Here is a 17,924-nt window from a genome sequence, read left to right as displayed (position 1 = left end):
TAAACTCCTAGAACAATTTTCAACAATCAACAAGCAACAATACCACTCCCTTAGAAGAGTTTAGTGAGCAGTTAGTTTGATAATGTGACAATAATAAGCAAAACTTCAATCAAATTTTTGGACCTTAACCATTTCATTTTTGGAGTCCAAATGACACTCAGAAGCAATATGAATTAACTTTGAGGAAGGCAAGAAGCCATGTTCAGATACTTCCATACATCAAGTTGAACCATACATTCTAAATTTCCTTTCTAATAACAGTATACAAAGAAATATACAAGGTAATGGTTTCCCTGAAAAACACAATGCAAGGTCCCTTCTTTACACACTACCCCCCGAGACAGCCAAAAAGCTTAAATAGAGGAAATACGGAAAAGGTAAAAAAAAAATGATAAATCAACAACTCTATTCAGCACAGGGGGTAAGAATTCAAATAGATAACCCCTTTAGTCTCGTCATTCTTGCACAGGATCATGATCACAGCGAAATCGATTTGGTTAGAAGTTACGTGCACTCCTGAAACATAATTTGAAAAGTGTTGTGAATTAATTGCAAAAATGAAGCAACACTAGCAGAAAGGCAATGTCCAAAATGACCTAGGGCATGTTCTGATAAAAGCAACATCCCAAATCCAGTACTTCATAAATCAAAGCTTCAATAAACTGAAAATTATGCTTTTAAGTGTCAACCTCTCTATTATCACCTTACCAAAAAACTAGACACACAGACCCTCTGTTTCCAGTATCAAACTGTCTCAGTTATAATCTATTGTACTGTTATACATTTGTAACCAGAGGAGGCTGCTACCATTCATAAGAAATTCAACAAGTTGTCAGAAATCCTTAGAGTACTACAGGTTTCTTGTAATTTCATAATAATTTAAACAGATTAATTGATCATCAACGACGAGTGGTAATCATCTCTGTTCTTGTAACTCAACAAAGCTTATCCTATCCGTTCATAGTTATAACAATGGTAAGCAAAAAGCCTTAAATTTCTGGGAATAACCACAAGAATAAGAAAACACTATCATATCAGAGATAGAAAACTGACCTGGCAGAAATTGAATGCAAACTATGTACCGAGCCCCTAGGAGCACTAGATCGCCGCGTCCTTTGATCATTTTCCTTGCTAACCCGCATAGCAGCCACCTCCTTTTCCATGGAAGCTACTTCCCGACGCATTTTTTTGGCCTCGACTTCCATAGCTTTGTTCAATGTATCAACCTTTTTCGCCAACATCTTACAACAGTGAAACAACAAAATGAATTAGGAGATAAAAATGTTGAATCAGTAATCTTATTTAAGAAAGCAGATATGAGACCTCAATTGCATCATCCTTGTCTTTGAGAGACTGATCTTTCTCATGACAAGCTTTCCTGAGAGATACAACCTCCTTTTGCAGCATGTCATACAGCATTCCAGAAACATAATCTTCATGTTCTGCCTTTGTTTTTTCAATCTGAATGCCATTTGCACTCCGTTCCTGCGTAGCAATTGTCTCATTTGTGATGGTCTGATCACTGATGTTGGTTGGCATGTTATCTACCTCATTTGTATCTGTAGTTCGCCTTTCTCTCTCCAGAGATCTACTGCCACCATCAAACGATCTAGAAGAATGTTTTGTATGCTTTACTAACAGACTAGCACTATTTGATCTTAGAGACCCTAACTTTGGACTCAAGTTTTTCCTGGATAGATGTCCATTAGAGGAGGATAACATGGGGCTCTCACCACCACCAAAAGACTGACGTCGCGAATGCCCACTCACAATATTTCTTCCATCTAATATAATTTTAGAATTACCATTAGATGCTTTAATCCTTTCTTCCAAAACTTTGAAGCGCAATTGATATTTATCCTGTGAATCAATTAATGTGTTAAGAAGAGACTAATAAAGAGAAATAAAGAGTTTGGAGTAAGTAATTAGTAGAACCTATATAACCTTCATTTGTGCTTCTGCTTTTGCAGCACGCTCAGCTACAGCCAATTTGTCACGTAGTTGTTGCATTTCACCCTAAAACGTAATGGAAAGTAACAAAGTTTAGTAAAAAGAATAACCTATATGAATAGTGAGTGCACAGCCAACGCAGGTCAGAAGGTAAGGGGATATATAGAATAAAGAATATATCCTGGTACTTGCACTTGAGTTAATATGAAAACCCCAAATTGCCATACCTACTATGTTTGATCACAAATAATATTTCTCTTACCCTCTTTAGTCTTTATAGCAATAGCAGTTCGTGATAATATGACCTTGGCATCACATATGCATATGATATAACCACAATGATGGCTAAGAGTAGTGTCATATGGTAATAGTAAAACTAATACATTTCTTGCACATACAATTGTTTTGCAAACATCAGTCAACTTGAGAATTTTATCAAAAAACACCCACATAAGTAAAGGACAAAGCAATAGCAAATTTCAGAAGAATTTACACTTTACATGCCTGAAAAAATCTTCTTTCTTCTAGCCACTGCTTTACAGGCATCACTTTGTCATTAGCATCTTTCCACTCATTTGCTACTACAGTGGCAACCCTGTTTGCGGTAACTTTAGCACGAGCTACTTCCCGCTCCAATACTTTCCTTTCCTCCTATGTCAATATAAAAGGTTAGAACTTATATGCAGATTAGAGCTTCCGCATAGAACTTATATTCAGCAGAGAATGAGTATCTGAAGAGTGTCAATAATTACATTCATCTCTAGCATTTTTCGCTGGTAATCACGGACAGCATTAGCAGCAGCCCCACCGGCCAACACAGCCTCTTCAAGCTCACGAACAGTTTGTGTTAGCTTTTCAACTTCAGCAACCTTTTGCCTATGCATTTTGTCCAGTATTTTGTTCTCCTCCTGACATAAGAACATGAAATAGTAAAATACTTCATTAAACATTGCATGCCAATGTTAAGTACCCACGTGAAGAAAACAAGAAGAATGAGGGAAAAAAGGCAGTTAAGTTAGTTAGAAAAGAGAGTGGTAAATAGCTCCTTTGCCTTTTATTTACAGTTTAAGAATGAAAGAAAAGAGAGTTGAAGATGAAAATAGAGTAGGATCAGCTGATGTAACAAATAGGACAGCTGGAAAAATTAGTGGGGAGGGGTGAGTGAGGGATGAATTCTGTTATAGGAGAGAGGATTGAGAATGTATATAAGAGGCGTGAAGGGAATCACTAGAGGAAGGAAAGATTTAGGGTGGGAAGGACCTTAGGAGTGTGGTAGCATCTCCAAGGCTACCTTATTCTCTACCTTTCAGTATTTGGTTCTGCAATTAATTCATCAATCCAGCGCCTCTGTTTCTTATCCACTCTATCTTCTACTTTCTCTTCTATAATTCTCTTCTTACATCTCCTGTTCTTACTCTGTTGCTACTGCCTAGACTTACAGCCACTCATTGACGAACATAAACATAAATGAAAAAGCATGAAGAACCTGGCATATTTCAATCTGCTTCATTAGCTCTTGGTTTTTATTTTGCAAATCATCAACCAGAGATGCTTTTGCCAAAGCAATCTGAACAGTTCTCTCAGCTTCAAGAAGTGCAGCCTCCTTTGATTTGGTTAGCCGGTCCAGTGCTCTGTTGTCATCCTGCAACTTTGCCACCTACAAAACAATAGAAGTGCATGTAAGTAACTTGATTCTGATTATGGAGCAAGATATCCAATAAGATAATGAATAACAGAATAAACTATCACCCAATCCAATTCAATGAAAATAATAAATTTCCGAGTAACCCAACAAAATGTACCTCGGTCCTAGCAAGTTTGAGCTCTGCCTCCAGAGGTGCGATAATGGCTTCAATAGGAGGCATTTCATCATCTTTTTGAGCAGCATGAACCCTTCTAAGTGTTGCTTCTGCAGCAAATTGTGCAGCCAATGCACCCTTTTTCTCATCATTGATTTTTTTTATTTCAAGGTTCTGTCAAACAGAATACATCAATAGTGACTAGAAATAATGGCAATTGAGAAGTGGAATAACATTAACAAGGCAGCAACTACTGTAAATAATGGTAATACCTTACTTTCCAGAAGAGCTTCAGTTGCTTTTAGCTTTTCATCCACTTTGTTCAGCTCATCAGTTAGCTGAAATAATTAAATATAAAGGATGACATACATATATCACATCGCAGAAACTTACCCCACAATTATACTTGGAGTTGGATAATCTAATAAAATGGATATTTCCAATAATGCATTCTTTTGCTTTGCAAAGATAATAAGGAAAACAGAATGTGTAGTAGTTGACTGTTTCCATGAAATACTAAATCATGAAAATCACATCAGGGTGCCTAGGTTCCTTGTAGTAAAATTCAGAACTACAAAAAATTATAACATATACCAATACATTGGACCTTGTAATTTCTTTTGCACAGGTATCTTGATGAGACTAATTCACTATTCCAGTATCAATTGAAATGAAAAAAACATATGTTCTGGATACAGATTAAATTAATGATTCTTAATGTAATCTATTTTTGTACAGCTGCATGTATCTCTATGAATCTTAGCAATTTAAAAGAATAAAAGAAATGCTTTGCTCATCATCCTCCACTTGCATCAAATACAATCCTCAAAATTACAAAGAATACTACAATTGCATGCGATTTGGAGAATTTACTAGCATGAAAATGGGGAGAAGGAGAAGAAGAAGGTACCTCTTCGACGGCCTTTTCTCTAAGACGCTCTGAATTCCTCAAGGACTTGATTTCCGCGAGAGACTCCCCCAACTCTCTATCTTTCTCTGCAAATGACACAACAAACAAATCAGTAAGACGACCATTTTCCCAAATTCAATTTTAAAAAACCAATATAAAATATTACTAAAACTTTGATAAATTTATTCAAACCAGATTGAAAATTTAAAATGAGACCATTGCCATGAATAAAGTAATCCATACATAATCCAAAACAAAAAAAAGGGGGAAAATACTATTCATGATTTCTGACTTCGTAATTATCATGATATTCGTCATTTTGCTAACCTTTTTTTCTCCCTTCAAAATGAACTATAATCGTGTAATAATTTCTATGTCGGGTGCATAAAAAACTCTATAATTTGAGAGATGCAAAGGGAAAGGAAAAAACATATATCAGAAGGAAAAAAAATGATTCTGTCAAGTTGAAATGTTGAAACATGAAATTCAACCGGCATTAGCATCGAATTGTGCATGAACCAAATACTGGAGAGTAAGAAGAAGAAGGAGGCAAAATGACCTCGAAGCTCATTGTCGAGGCGAGTGAGCTCGACGCGAACTGGATCGGAACCGTGGAGGAGCGTTAGGAGGTCATCGACTTCGGAAGGAGGGCGGAGGGCGGCGGCGGCGGCGGATGAAAGCTTCTTGGTTCGAATATGAGTAGTGCTGGCCATCACACGCAGCTCACAGATCTCTAGCGTCAATGGCAATGGCAATGGCAGCACCACCACTCCACTCTAATCCAATCCCTAACCTAATCACTTGAATTTCGAAAACAACAACCCTAACCACAATTTCAATTTCAGAAAAATCTCTGCGTGTGAGAGAGAGAGAAAGAGAAAGAGTGTGTCAGAAAGAGAATAACTGCGTTGGTGTTACTTGTTATCAGTTATTATAACAGTTTTCCAAGCACAGAAACAGAAGGAAGCAGAGTTAATGATACTTAACTCATTAAGCTTAACAGTTAACAAGGATTTATTAGTAATTTTCTTTTGTTTTCTATTTCTTTCCTTTTAGATACTGTATTTCATGATGGTGACTGCCAAAGCGAATATGCAGATTAATGAAGAAAGGTTATCTTATTTTCATTCTCTATTATTTGTTAATTAAATTATATTTTTATTTTTAAAATTGAAAAAAAAAAATTCTTTTAATTTCGGATCTTATCAATTTGTTATGAAATTATTTATTCAAATTAATCATTATTTTAAAATAAAATAAGTATATTCCACTCATAAAAGTGTTATTGTAATTAGAATAAATTGAATTTATGTTCTTATAAAATATGGACCAACTCATAACTACTTGTACTACACTCCATTGATGTAGGATGGTTTATCTTGTTTATTGGGTTAGATTTTCCCAACTAAAATTGCATTGATCCCTCGCCTATTTGAAGAATTGCATTTTTCTGTTTTGACCCTTCGTCAGTTTGAAGATTACATTTTCTTTTTTTGCTATATATGAAAAACCACAGTTTTTTTAATATTATAGAGGTTTTAACTTTTACATGATGACCTTTTATTTATGGAGGAGAAAAAGCACTTATTTATCGTTCAAAAATTTATTTAGGTGATAAAATTTTAAACGTACCAATATTCTGTCATTATAATTTTATTTAATTCCACCATTAATTATTTTTGTTGGACTCCATTAAAATTTAGTTGATGTGTTAAATGTCACGGCTATACGTACACGGTATAACACATGGCAGATTCAACACGTGTAATATGCAACATAACTTTATAATATAATATTTTTCATACATGTAATACATCATGTAAACTTACTTACTATATACATCACTTAATTGAACAATGGAATATAAGTCTATGGACTATGGCAAGAATAACGAAAATAAAATTTGATATAAAATTTAAAATAAAATATCTGTACAGAGTCAAATTCCAAAATAGACCATAGTTCCTTGTTTATATCCATAATAAATGTTATGATAAAAACGTAATTAGGAAGCAAAATAAGGGCAAAAGAGGAAGAGAGAAAGCGAGTCACAAGCGCACATGAAATGTGGGAAGCGTGACGTACACGTGTCAATGTCAGGACAAATTTTGAATCCAATTCTTCTCAACCCATATATAGTGCGTCTCTGTTGGTCCCCTTCTTTTTTTTTTTCAGATGCTTTTTTTTCCCTCTCATTATAACTCTTTTTTAAAATGATTTTGAGTTTTTGACATTAGATATTTAAGTAGTGGAAAATATCTTCTATTAACTTTTTTTTTTCCGGATACTTATTCCTTAATTTGATTTTATTAATAAAGAAATAACTGAGAAAAACTGGTTTTATTATTTTAATTAACTATAAAAATAAATAAATTCATATCACAAATCTTATATTAAAAGCTAACAAGTTAGTTGTCGACGAACTATAATTCAAATAGTATAATCTTTCCGTACTCACTTAAAAATCGTGATTACGAGAAATGCATAGATGATTCAGCCATAGAAGTGTAGAGCCCACACGTGATGGGGAAATCTGATTCTGATTTCAGAGTGAAATCCAAACTTTGTCTCACATTCGTATGATTCGCTTCCGACGCATGTAACGTTTACGAGAAATGAAAATTACGATTCGAACTCACTCGTGTACATAGAAAAAGACTCGTTAACCCCTTATACTCTATTATTTATTGCCCTCTGCTATGCTATCTAAAAATTTGGTGTCCAATTATTAAAGAAGGTTAAATAATTAATATTTAATTTAAAAATATAAATTTTAATTAATTTTAAATATTTAAAAAATTTATTATAAAATATCAACTAAATAACAATAGATATAAAAAATAAACACTGTAGAAGTGGTCTTTTTATTTATATTTATGCACTTTTGTGCATTTGTGTGTGTATATATATATATTATTATATTTTATATAATAGCTCAAATTTAGAATTTATGATTTAGAATTTAGAGTTTACTAGTTTAGGATTTAAAATGTAAATTTTAGAATTTAAAAAATGATGCCTACTTTTTTCGAGCACATTAGCATTTGATATATATATATATATATTTTGGGATTTCTGGTGGAAATTTCATGGGCTTGCCCATCACAAGATTCCAAATGTTTTGGAGTATTATATAAGCGAAAAAAAAAACATTGGCTACTTGCCTACTTCTAAAGATGTATTTAACGATATTTTTAAAATTTGGTTTAAAGAATTACAACAACTATATATAATATAATGTTATATGAATAGACCAAATTATTTCACCTTTGAATTATTTAGTGGATAATGCACCAAGTTGAACTCAATACATTATAAACAACAATAAAAAACAAAACATGAATGCTTGCGTATTACTCTAGTCTACTTGATAATCAAGTATTATAGTTTAACTAAATGTTAAGATATGTATTTTTCATTTATACAAAATTGTAGTATTTTCTATTAAATTTTCATGGGTGTTATATATTTTGTGGATACTTAAAACTCACCACTCATATTGGTTACCAGAATCTAACTAATTGAAGGATGGAATTGAATGATTTGACTCAATTCTCTTTTAACAAACCTAACCATGTTAGAGAATCTGGAATACCTTATGGCTTGTTGCTTTACATTGCTTGATTTAGAATGAACAAATATATGCTAAGATTCTATATTCTAAATCTAACACACACACTTTGCAGAAATATCAAGGTTCTATTTCTATAATACTTTTTCAGTGACCACTCAGAGAGAAGTATTCGTGTGAAAATAATAGTTGAAAACCATCAAATAATTTGACCTGGTTGACTAAACTATCATCTTCACAAGTAATCACCTGTATTTTGAAGTTGCTAGACATTTTGTAGCACCAACAATTATATAGGCATGGATATTTATTATTTACATCAAACAAAGATGAAGTCCAAATTTATGGTAAATGGAAAATTGTCATTATAACAAGGGTAGTAGATAAACTACACATATCAGATATATGTCACTACAAATTGAGTTACTATTTAGGAAAAATTCTTTCTAGTAAAACAATAATTTAGACATACAAATATGTATATATACAAATACACCACCACTGCACACAGGTCCATAGAGGATTATATGTGCATATGTTCAAACCACAAACAATTAAAAATGAAAAATAAATAAAGGAGAGAGGGGCATCCCCTCAAATAAGCTTAAATTTCTGAAGATACAATGAGAAGCTGTACCCTAAAATACACAATACTACTCTACATTTCCCCCTTCAGATTCTATCTATCAAACACCTATTAATCAAATTATTGAGACTATTTTCAAAGCCACATGAAAACCATTAAAGGGAAAGGGTTCTACCACACCATCACTATGTGGAGAGATAGAGAGAGAGAGAGAGAGAGAGAGATTATAGGTGGAGAGAAGAAAAATCACATTATCTAAAGTACAACACCACAAGTAGAGATTCTAGAGATTCTCCTTTGTGAAGAGACACCAACTTCATGAAATGCAGGTGAGCTTATGATTATAGGATCGGTCTTTTTGAATGAGTCGGTCTTTGAAATACTTCATTCCCTTGGTCGGGCAAGCCACAAAGAACTTAGAGCTCGCAGCCGCGAGAAATAATCACTAATCGCAAGGAGAGCTCTAGCTGATTGCCTAGTTGTCAAAATTCGAAGCATTTGTTGTAATGTTTGTTGCCGCAGATTATCAGCCTAGTTAACATGAAAAAAGAAGTTACAAGTCTATGGCATGTTTAACACTTTGGATCAGTTTTTCCTTTTAGTTTTCATGCAGGCCTATTACTTACTTCTAGAGAGGGTGAGAGCTTTAGCCGAATGATACGGTTTACTGAGTGATCTAAAATCATGAGTTTAATTCTCGGAAACAGCCTTTTCACTTTGGTGGTAAAGCTACAGACATCTAACCTCAGGCACTAGGCGACCCATTATTAACCTATAGGCTCGCGTTTGAAACACCTTTGACCGATGCAATGAACTCGCGTTTTCTATCATCTCTATATATATAGTCTATTTTATTTTGAAGTATTTCTATTAGAAGGTTGCGAAGTGAGATACCGCGTGCATACTGCAAAATGACTTGCCTCAACATGCACATGCATACAAGCTGGAAATAGTCTTTCTTTCACTAAAAATGGAAATTGAGAATACACTCAATACAGGCATGAAGATTCTATGTTCACCTATTTTTTAGTTCTAGCCTCGTGACTTTGGAAATTTGGAAGTAGAAAAATGGAAAGTGGACAGGAAAACAGGTGGATAGTTGAAGTTACCTGGCGAAGAAACCCTTCAAGAGTACCGAGCTTTCCCATGGCCATAGCCATTTGCCCCATATAGTTTGCTACGTTTCCTGAAGAGCCTGATGGGTTGGGTGCACCATTCGCCAATGTCTCAGCAAGTGATTGTTGCAATGCATCCATTCCCTGAGACAATGCATCTTCGGCCTGCTGCGATGATTGCTGCAAGTTGTAGATGCCCATCAATTGTTGCTCGGTTAATGGCTCCAGTTGATTTACAAGAAGCTGCAGTATTGTCAATCCAGTTTAAGGTTAGCCAGCATAAAGTTTAAAATATGTCACCAAGTTGTCATTTCTAGAACAGAGAAGTTCCTTACAGATCTTGAATTTAACTACCAATGACTTTAAAGAACATAGTTTCTATCTATTTTTAATTGTTTTTCTTTCACTTCATATTTTATATCCTGCAGGGTAAGGAAGGTTATAGGTGTGGAACCATACATTGTTAAAGTAGTTTCAGAAAGCATAATAGATAGATGGTAACAACAGAGTTGTAACAATTGCCACATTTCCGATAATGTCCAAAATGGCCTTTTAAACATGTTCTGTTTGTTAATCTTCCATTAGATTTGTGGAAAGATTTTTTCCAATAGAGAGTAATAATTACAACAGAGCATAGAAGGTTTACTATACCTCTTTCTGTCCATAATCTAAAATGAAGAAAAATAAGTGCAAGAAATTTCTCATACAACCATCCAAGTTTAAACATCAAACGTTAGCTTGTTCATTGGGGAAAAAACTTTTATGTATACATTAAGAATTAAGATGATATTAGCTGGACATGTACGAGTATTCAAGAAATCATAATTCATAATAATGTATTACCACACGTATACTTCAAGCGTTGATCTCTTTTTTTTATGGGTAAGGAAACTTCAGCATATTATAAACCAGGTAAAATGAAAAATCATTAAACAACAGTTTATCGCAATATGAGAAATCCTCACTTTAAGAAGCTCGGATGAGCGAAAGCCTCCGATCCACATGAAACACCTCTCAGCTGGAGTCTTCCACATCCCTGAAAGAATGTGGAAAACATCGGCTTTTGCAGCAATACCTTTGAGCCTGAAGATGTCATCAAATTGCGTCATGAAATTGTCGACAATAGTACGAAGTTCAATATCTCCAGCATGAGAATTTATTGCAGCCCTTAGCTCATTGGTTTGCCTATTATGCTCTTCCAACCATCGTGCATACTCTACGTCAAAAGCCATAGCACCTACAGACCAAGAAGATTAACAAATATGACTTATGGTTTGAAACACATAATAAAAGCTTCCGAAAATATACGAAGAAAACATATGCATTGCACAAATTTAACAAAGCTCTGCTTCTAACTATGCTTAGTACAATTTAGGCATAAGAAAATTTAGTCTCAAATAGAGTGCTTTTGCCAAAACCGCACAAAGCAATTGTTACCGTGCCTCAATTGCTTGATACAATATCAACAAGGCCTTCTCCCAGTAAAAGCTTTACATACAAGCTAATTTGAGGACATTAAATTCTTAAATGAATGTGAAGCCATACATTAGCAATTAGAGTAAAACAGAACATTGTCAGAAAATTACTACAAGTTTTAACTATACAATTTCAAAAAGTAGTTTAAATACCATTTCCACTCATTGAATGGGTCTGATCTCCTGAGCTTGAAATAAATATTCCCTGCAAAAGATTAACGACCAAATTGTATTACGTAATGTTGTAATTTCATCATCAGATCAATGATAGTTGGCAAAGGGGAGGGGGCACAAGTATCAAATTTTGAAAAGGAGACGGTAAATAAAGCAAACAACCAAACCTGCTGGCGGGCTCGCTGCAGCTCCTGCTCAAGTTGGGTCAGTTTCAGCCTACTGCTCTCTAATTGTTGCACATATGCCTAATGAATGGAAAGAAGAATTAGAAAAACAAAAAAAAGTGGAATGTAACAAGGTCAAATATGACAAATTTAACAGGTCTAAAAATAATAGGACAATGATGCTATAAGCAACTAGCCATTATATTAATGAGGTTTTAATAGAAGGAACCATTTTATAAGGTCATAAGATAAATACAAAAAGAACCTACCTTTTTCCTCAACCGGCTTTTTCTGGCAGCCTCACGATTTTGAGCAAGCCGCCGTAACGTCTGAATGAATACACAATAACTCAATCACTACATAGCAACAAAACCATGTATTCCTTAAAAAAGCAAAACCTTATGTAAGAGATGAAAACTCACATACAGACACAGTTGTCTTCATGTGAAGTTGATAGTTGAGAACTGTTAGATGATAATTTAGTCAAACTTGTTAAATCATCTAGTAGTTCTCAACTATCAACTTCACATGAAGACAACTATATATGAGTCTCCACCTATGTAAGAAAGTTACTGTTAGAACCTTTTGATCTGCTTTATCTTTTGATCTTTCACTGGATTCACCCCTTTCAGGCTGCAAAGAAACACCAGAACCATATTTCACAGTAAGAAAAAGAATGCTTCCATGTCTTTGATATGTTGAACAGAGTAAAAATTATTCTTAAATGTCACATCATAACTGACAAGGCATTCAATTAGTTAAACTCCAGATGCAGAAAAACTGTGTCATGTAAGCAAAAGAATTACCATTTGATTTTTATCTTCTGTATCATCTGTTGAAGTATCTGTCCTAGGGCTTGCATCTGCCATGTTGGACTCTCCCCAGTTCTCACGATGACCAGCAGATGTCGAAGCCAGATTTGGTTGCGAATCCTTTTGTAATGACAACGCTTGAGAGCCGGCAATTGCCGCAGATATGTTTATATCCGAGTTTGCAATTGACTGCATCTTATATGTAAGATAAGAATGTCAATTGCAGCAAATCACAATGCTTTTGGATTGATATTTATTCTTGGAAACTCATAACTGCGTAAAAATAAGAAATTACCTTACTTAAAGCACCAAATTGAACATCAGCACCTAGAGCTTGGCTATTTGATTTCAGTTGAAGTTGATTAAACAATGGATCTGAAAGATTAAAGAAAGGGGGGGACAAAAACAAAAAAGGGTAATAGAAGTTTGATTAGGCACCAACAGCCAACAAAAGAGTTCGCAATTCTATCATTATGTTCTCCCCCAAAAACTTTTTTGCTTTCATTTCTAGTAATTTCATTCCAACAACAATCCTACATCATTGCTTTCAATGTCATACTTGAGAAAACACATATTTCTTTAGGATAAATGAAGACATATAGATTTTATTATGAATTAGTAAAGTAGAAATCAATGAATGCCTATGTTAATTATAACAATATTGGAATTTGAGACAACCATAGGAGAAAATATATTCATTTGGTTTCTAATATAAATTGTATATTGTTAGGCATAGATGGTAGCAAAAATCACTAAGAACCATACCAACATCTTACAAAACAATTGAAAGTAATATTGCTCATAACAATCTAGTTAGTGCAGAAGCCTAACAAACAAGCATTAAGCACTGACAACAAAGGCTGCATAAGAGAACAAGCACCTTGGCATGTCATACAAATGTGATTCGACAGGATATGATTCCTGTCTCAAAAACACAACATTGGCATGCATAACAATATAAGCAATGGAAGTAAGAGTTTCAAGTTACTCAAAACACAAGCAACATACTTCTGCTAAGATTAATGGCATCCTCAACGCGAAATCCTAGAGATTGTTCAAGGTTTCCAAATTCAGAAATTCGAGAAGGAAGAACATTAGTTGCATCAATGCCCCTGCAAAACCAAAATCATCACAACGTGACAACAAGCTAGTTAATGCATATCCAATTATCTACACAAGGTCCAGAAAGCCAAGAAACAAATTATGGCATCCATGTTTCCATCTCTCAAGAAGAAAAGTCAAAATTGAACACAACAAGGTCTAAAATCAAATTCAAGAGAATATTTAAAAACCAAAAAGCATAACAATAATTTAAGCAAAGCTGAAGCCAGCACCACATGTGCACACACACAAGGGAGAGTGCATAGTTTCAAGAATTGAAATAAATTGTTATATTCTGTTTCAGTAAGGATCAGCTATATAATATTTTAAGGAAGTGAAAGGGTGTATTTGTCACCACTAAGGAATCCCCAGCAAAATACAAAGTAAAATCAAATATACAAAGAAACTTATTATCATCTTCATTCTCCAAGCTTTCCTCTGCACCGTTGCACATAAGGCCTAATTTCGACATCTCAGTTCTCCCAGAACATAACCAATTTCTTCTACTCATTCAAGAGTTATACCAGAATAGCATAATTGCCACCATCAAACCACAAAATTGAACCTTTTGACACCAAAACCAATTACCAGAGCAATCAATCAATAGTGAAATTATCATTAAGCAGAAAACAAAAGAGACAGGAAGGCCTGAAAGATTTACATGGAACTAGAAGAAGAAGGCATAGGAGGTGGAGGAGCGTAACTTGGCATCCCGTTGACAACGTTGTTACTGTCCCCAGTGCTGCTAACGTTAACTGTTCTAGCTCTACTACCCATCAATAACCATGCTCAGCTCAAAGACCATCTTATCTCCGCACAAAACCGCAATCCAAGGATGCCCCTCAACTATTTCACAAAGCTCACAACTTTAGTCAAATCCCACAAAAAAAAAAGCTTTAAACTCAGCTAAAAATTCTTCAACAAGAAAATTCTTAAACATGCTTCTCTGATCAAGCTAAAATTCCAACAACAATCAAAACAGAACAGGTCAACAAAATTGTTGAATAACATGAGCAACAAAGTAAGACTTCTGAAGGGGAAAAATAGTAAAATAAAAAAAATTTTGCATCATCTCCGTACAATCCACTTGAAAGTTGAAACAAGGACAAAACTTTGAAAACAAAAGAGATAAAAAAATTAAAATTTGAAAATTAAAATTGAAGGCCCACCTCCTAAAAACTAAGCTAAACAACACAAGCTTGAAAAAGAGAAGCTCCCCATGCTTGGTATTGAAAAGGGTAAGAACAAAAAAGCGATCTTTGCACGAACTCAGTGGGTGGAAATTGAAACTCAAAAAGAAGAGGAAAAAAATTTTTGAACTTTACACATACCCAGAAGAAGAAAAAAAAACGATGGAATAATAATAAGCTCTCTCTCTCTGTCTCTCTCTCTCTCTGTGCAGAGTGCAAACCCTAACCAGTGGCAAGTTGACGATAAATACCGAGGACTTTTTGACTTTTTTGGATTGAATGAATGGAAATGGCACCTTTAATATTTTTATTATTTTATTGTTAAACTATTAATGATGTTACACAGTACAATTTCGTGTTTAACCCTGCAAATAAAAACAAAAACAAAAACAAATCATGATTCTTTCAATTTTAATTTTATTATTTTATTGCTTTTACCCACATATTCAAAGAGGAGAATCATGTCAGCAAGTTGATCTTTTCTTTTCGGTAGCAATTATTATTTATGATTATTATCATTGTTATTCATTCATTCATTCATAATATTAAATATTAAAATTATTATTTTATGATGATAGCAGGGGGGTGGAAAAGAGAGAAAGAGAGAAAGGTATGGTGTGTGTGTGGAAGAAGCGTGACGTTGAGACCATTCCAATTTGTTGCATACGTCGTTTTCGTCTGAAACTCTAAAGCTCCATTTTTACACACTAAGCTTTGCCTTTTTTTAAATTCTTCAAATTTCTGTTAACTTTACCGCTTTTTTTTTTTTCTCCTTTTCTTCTCTCATGTTTTCGAAAATGCAGAGATTCAGGTGCAGTCGACTTCACCTGAAGCCTGAGAGCCGTTAAATAATTTGACTAAATTTTTATCTAACAGCTCTTAAGTACCAACTTTATGTGAAGTCAATTTTACCTGAATTTTTACCTTTCGAAAAACCTCCCTAAACATTTCACAAATTAATTCTTAAATAAAAATATTATATAGATTTAATTATTTTGTTGTTCTTATAATTTTATTAGGGTTATTATAGTTTAAAAATTTAAATTAATTTTTTATATTACATACAAAATTTTAATTAGATCATTTTTAATTATTTCTTTTTGGTTAAAAACAATTATGTTTATGTTCAGTTATATATGAATGATGTAGGATAAATTATGAAATATTTTAAAAGCAACTTGTTTTAAAATTAGTGTATTTTATTCTGAAAATAAAAACGTTATAATTTTTTATCTAATATAAAAATTTAATTATAAAATTTTAAATTGTAAAGAAATAATTAAAAAATTAATAAAATTATAAAAATTAACAGAATAATTAAATTTATTATTTTCAGACCAAAAATTAATAATTAAATTAATTATTATATAATTTTATATAAATATATATATTATTTATTTTTTAATATATATTTTATATAAATAATTAATTTAATAGTTAATATTTTATGTCACACAGTATGGTTGTTTTTAGATAGGGGTATAGGTGGTATAATTTTTTAAAATAGGTGAATGGAGTATAATACACGTATATAAGATACTTTTACCTTTCGCAATCTTTAAATAAAAAGACTTATTTAGGTAAAGATATCTATTAACTATTTAACTGTGCAAAATAAAATATATTTTTATATATGAATTAGTTAAGAATAATAGAAACTGAAATTCTTGCCGCTCTTTTCAACTGATGTGGGAGAAACTATTTGTTAGCTCAAACAAATGGAGGTGCTTACTTTGAATCCAAAGTTAATATCTCCAAATAAGGGTGAAAATTTCGTCAATTGGAAGCTAACATTTATTAAAGGGCAATTTACCCAAATAAATAAACTAGGAGAAATGTTTACCCAAATACACAAAACTGAATCATCATACGTGTATGTGCAAAAACTATTTCTATGTAATCCGTGGCAACTAACCACGGTTTTTGAGTTGTACATAAACCGTGGGAGGTTCCAGCGGTTTATGGGGAAATTTGGTTGTGCATAAACCGTGGGAGGTTCCAGCGGTTTATGAAGTGGGCATGCAAGGCATAAAACGTGGTAAGCTACCACGGTTTATGAAGCAGATGCAATGGTCATAAACCCTTGTGGGCTACAGCAGTTTATGAAGGATCAGTTATGGCGAGAAAACCTTGTAAGTTCCCACGGTTTACAATGAGGGGAACTCTATATATATGTGGGTGATTCAAGCTCCATTAGAGATCATTCTCACAATGGCAAGTGAGGAAGAGAGTTTTCTTGCCTTAGTGCATTGCTCTGGGAAAATTAAAAAAAGCAAAAGCTATGGTGTGAAGTTCACTGACAGAGAACCACTGAGTATTTTTATCAGTTCGTCAATGAGTTTGTCAGATTTGAAGAACAGCATCTTGCAGAAGCTTGGCGTGTTGGGTAGCAAGTGGGTGAAGAAACTATTCTACAAGATTCCCATCGCAGTTGTCTCGACTGTTGTTCAGTATGATACCTTTGCGGTTAAGGCTGATGAAGATATTAGGGTTTTGTTCTATTGTGTAAGGAGTTTTCCGGAGATCAGAATCCATGAGTTGTTCGCGAAGTTGGAGGTCGGTGTCGATAGTTCTGGGGCATCCGCTCCAGTTCCTAGCTCTACTGCCGCGGGAGGTGCATCTAGTTCGATGCCTGCGATCAGACCGTATCTTCCGCCAGTTCCATCACCTTCATTCGCTGCTGATTTAGACCGAACGGAGGTTGTTGGTTCTGTACCTTTGGAGAATGCAGCAATCTTTGAGCCTCCTCACGTTGTGGGCACCGGTGGTGGCCTGTTACCTTATATGGAAGGGTTTGGTGGACCTGATCAAGTAGAGAATGCAATGTGTGACGATGACTCTGACCAGGAGCCTGTTGATATCGTAGGTGACAGCGACGATGACGCAGGTGCCGATCCACATGCGCAGCATCGGCCTTCAAGTTCTACTTCTCAGCAGTACCCTCCACACTTCTCCACACTAAACTTGGATGCTCTTGGTCAACAGGAAGACGGTGGTAACACAGTGGGGGGCTCTTCTACAGAATTTCAGATTGGGCAATCATTCTAGAATAAAGATGAAGTTGTGCTGAGTGTCAA

General features: G+C 34.2%; 2 protein-coding genes across 7 annotated transcripts; both read right to left on the bottom strand.

Moving 5' to 3' along the window:
- Nucleotides 1–104: 104 nt before the first annotated feature.
- On the bottom strand, nt 105–5,732 carry LOC112756324 (microtubule-associated protein 70-1). Its single transcript, XM_025804861.2, has 11 exons — nt 5,219–5,732; nt 4,660–4,745; nt 4,022–4,087; nt 3,753–3,923; nt 3,437–3,607; nt 2,703–2,858; nt 2,455–2,601; nt 1,945–2,016; nt 1,324–1,860; nt 1,054–1,241; nt 105–516 (listed from the first exon to the last, which is right to left on the bottom strand). Exons 1-11 carry the CDS (start codon nt 5,370–5,372, stop codon nt 498–500), a joined length of 1,767 nt encoding a protein of 588 aa, XP_025660646.1. The 5' UTR covers nt 5,373–5,732; the 3' UTR covers nt 105–497.
- Nucleotides 5,733–8,571: 2,839 nt separating this feature from the next.
- LOC112756323 (transcription factor TGAL1) lies at nt 8,572–15,543 on the bottom strand. Of its 6 annotated transcripts, none has more exons than XM_025804860.3 (12): nt 14,827–15,543; nt 14,319–14,503; nt 13,565–13,668; nt 12,852–12,931; nt 12,551–12,745; nt 12,327–12,377; nt 12,014–12,073; nt 11,748–11,825; nt 11,560–11,611; nt 10,897–11,168; nt 9,926–10,174; nt 8,572–9,347 (listed from the first exon to the last, which is right to left on the bottom strand). In XM_025804860.3, the coding sequence occupies exons 2-12, from the start codon at nt 14,432–14,434 to the stop codon at nt 9,201–9,203; spliced, it is 1,404 nt and encodes a 467-aa protein (XP_025660645.1). In that variant the 5' UTR covers nt 14,435–14,503; nt 14,827–15,543; the 3' UTR covers nt 8,572–9,200. The 6 variants fall into 6 exon arrangements, with proteins under 6 accessions (XP_025660645.1, XP_072075344.1, XP_029149451.1 ...); XM_072219243.1 differs by having other exon boundaries at nt 14,989–15,170; XM_029293618.2 differs by having other exon boundaries at nt 12,551–12,751; nt 14,989–15,138.
- Between the last annotated feature and the right edge of the window lie 2,381 nt (nt 15,544–17,924).

Source organism: Arachis hypogaea, chromosome 16 (genome assembly GCF_003086295.3).
Source record: "Arachis hypogaea cultivar Tifrunner chromosome 16, arahy.Tifrunner.gnm2.J5K5, whole genome shotgun sequence".
NCBI lineage: Eukaryota > Viridiplantae > Streptophyta > Magnoliopsida > Fabales > Fabaceae > Arachis > Arachis hypogaea.
This window is presented reverse-complemented; position numbering and strand designations above follow the sequence as displayed.

Coding starts and splice junctions, on each gene's coding strand:
- LOC112756324 (XM_025804861.2), bottom strand. CDS start 5,372: ATGGCCAGCACTACTCATATTCGAACCAAGAAGCTTTCATCCGCCGCC. Junction 3,924..4,021: donor AAGCTCTTCTGGAAAGTAAG/GTATTACCATTA, acceptor TCTGTTTGACAG/AACCTTGAAATAAAAAAAAT. Junction 2,602..2,702: donor GAAAAATGCTAGAGATGAAT/GTAATTATTGAC, acceptor ATATTGACATAG/GAGGAAAGGAAAGTATTGGA.
- LOC112756323 (XM_029293618.2), bottom strand. CDS start 14,434: ATGGGTAGTAGAGCTAGAACAGTTAACGTTAGCAGCACTGGGGACAGT. Junction 12,378..12,550: donor CAGAAGATAAAAATCAAATG/GTAATTCTTTTG, acceptor GTTTCTTTGCAG/CCTGAAAGGGGTGAATCCAG. Junction 11,169..11,559: donor CCATTCAATGAGTGGAAATG/GTATTTAAACTA, acceptor CTTGGTCTGTAG/GTGCTATGGCTTTTGACGTA.